Raw genomic sequence first — 2,500 nt, 5'->3', positions numbered from 1 at the left:
AATTCCAATTCATTCACTTCATAAACAATTGCAAAAATTTGAATAGTTTCCCCGCACTATGTTATTTGTTTTCAGGCGTGTATGAATACATCGCATTTTCGGATTTATTGATGTGTAAACTCTTGTTCAGCTTTATTTTTGTCCAATCAAAACACTTGTAATAAATAACATTGGAATTATTTGTTATTATTTTTAGTACATGTATTATTGTTATTATTATTACTTTCACTATTGTACAGCAAGTAACATAAACCACAGGGAGATTGAAGCATGTATGCATGTATGAAAGGTATGTTTGTGTAAGTGTTTGATGTATTGTATGTGACCAAAAAAATAAATTATAAAAAAAAAAAGAAAAGTTATTAGCAAGGTTAAAGTTTCAGACAGAATGACAGAATTACAGACAGGACAAAAACAACATGCCCCCCGATCTTCGATGTCGGGGGCATAAAAAAGGTTAAATATGTAAAATAAAGGAAGAATGACATCAATTTGGGTTTGATTTCTTGTTTGATATATTTAGCTTCTTTACAATCTCTTGGAAAATGTTGAAAAATCCCGGACTGTTGAGGGTTGTTATTGTTACTACACATTCTTAAAAATTGATCAGCGACGCTTTCTCTCTTGATATGTGACAGCAGGAAGACTTACTTTTCTGCACTCTTGTCCCTCCTGATGGGGATTTTGGGTGTAAACACCTTCTTTGGAACCCCTCCTAATGTAAGATCTCTTGGCTTCCCTATAGAAGGCAGTCTACAAAGAACAGTTACTGTTACTGTATATCTGACATTTAATTGCATTTATACTCGCTATCTTCGTTCTAATACTAAGTCCACGAAAGCTTGCTGCCTACCTGACATTTAATTGCATTTATACTCGCGATCTTCGTTCTAATACTAAGTCCACGAAGGCTTGCTGCCTACCTGACATTTAATTGCATTTATACTCACGATCTTCGTTCTAATACTAAGTCCACGAAGGCTTGCTGCCTACCTGACATTTAATTGCATTTATACTCGCGATCTTCGTTCTAATACCAAGTCCACGAAGGCTTGCTGCCTTAATTCATATATGACATATCACAAGCGACTTTTAAAATCTGAAATAATTCATATTTATCAAACAAAGATTATTTTTCTGAGAAATATAGACTAGAATCTTAATGTTAATCTATATTTCATCTTTAAAACACAATAACAATTCAGGCAAGATAAGACACGTCATTTCTTGCTTACCTCGCGCCTCTCCCAGAGGGAAGACCCCTCCTGCTGATCAGGCCCCGGGGGATGTCCTTAGAGGAATCACCCTCAGCCATTATTGTGATTTATAGCATGACAGAATAATGCTCACTTGTCATTCAAATGGTGATCGTCTCCCCAAGTTCTGACACGGTTCGTCTATCAAGAATAAAACAAATGAACACAAGAATTGTACATGTTAATTTTTAACACCTAATACATCAATAGATCTTGAGAGAATAATCTGTTACCAAAAACTTGCAAGTTGCTTAAAGAAATATTCCTAGATGTGGGTTTAATGTTATCATCCTTGTTATCCATACAAAGCAAGTACATGTACAATAATTTAATAAGAATCAATTCTTGTATGCAGTTCCTGAACCCTTAGGTTATTACACATGCACCTGTACAGTAATATAGAAAAACTGTAAAGGTCCAGGTTGTACAGTAATATAGAGAAACTGTAAGGTCCAGGTTGGCATTTGACTTTTGTCTCCTGTTAGGTGCTCTATCAACTGTACTATCTGGTCATTACCATCAAACCGGTCTGACCACTACACTCCTCCCCTTATTGTCTTTACTTTAAGACAACCATTATCTTCTCAAAGCATATACATTTTCACCTCTCAGAAGATAAATACACCAAATATAAGACAAACACTTCAAACAGTATGCGGGGCCTCCGTGGCCGAGTGGTTAAAGCAATGCGCTCAAAATCACACGGCCTCTCACCTCTGTCGGCACGAGTTTAAATCCCGCTCGCGCTGGTAAGTGAGAAAGTTTCCCAGTTTACTTTCGGAAGCTCGGTGGTCTCTTCCCAGGTACATTGTATCTGGGTTCTCTGTTCCACCAATAAAAACTGGGCGCAACCAGATAACTGAAAAATTGTTGAGTGTGGCGGAAAACATCAATCAATCAATCAAACAGTATGCTAGGTCTCTGAGAGTATAGACATTTAATGGGAGGAATGTAGTCACCAATGACCAGAAAGCTCAGCCATCTAGCACAGATACTTAAAAAAACTGCAGGTTTATAAAAAAAAAAATCAAATGCAAACATATATCTAGGAGTCAACTGAAAATCTTAATAAATTTTGTTTATGAAAATTATTTCAAAAGTTAGCTGGATTTGAAATTAAGATTTAAGAAATATTTTCAGTTTATGGTCTTGAGGCCTGGACTCGAATTAAGATCCTATCGCTATGATACAAGCCACTGCATGATCAGATGACGGTACCATGCATTTCGTTGCATCATTTTCTA

The 2,500-nt window shown here is 36.2% G+C and overlaps 1 protein-coding gene across 1 annotated transcript in view; it reads right to left on the bottom strand.

Moving 5' to 3' along the window:
- LOC125670174 (DNA-directed RNA polymerase III subunit RPC4-like) overlaps positions 1–2,500 on the bottom strand; it is a 19,567-nt gene that overhangs the window by 16,645 nt on the left and 422 nt on the right. The window contains exons 2-3 of the mRNA XM_048905173.2: positions 1,236–1,397; positions 652–753 (exon numbers count right to left, since the gene is read on the bottom strand). Coding sequence (XP_048761130.1) covers positions 652–753; positions 1,236–1,315 — 182 coding nt within the window. The 5' untranslated portion in view covers positions 1,316–1,397. The remainder of the gene's footprint in view (positions 1–651; positions 754–1,235; positions 1,398–2,500) is intronic.

Source organism: Ostrea edulis, chromosome 4 (assembly GCF_947568905.1).
Source record: "Ostrea edulis chromosome 4, xbOstEdul1.1, whole genome shotgun sequence".
NCBI lineage: Eukaryota > Metazoa > Mollusca > Bivalvia > Ostreida > Ostreidae > Ostrea > Ostrea edulis.
Note: the sequence above shows the minus strand (reverse complement) of the source record. Positions and strands in the feature narration are given on the sequence as shown.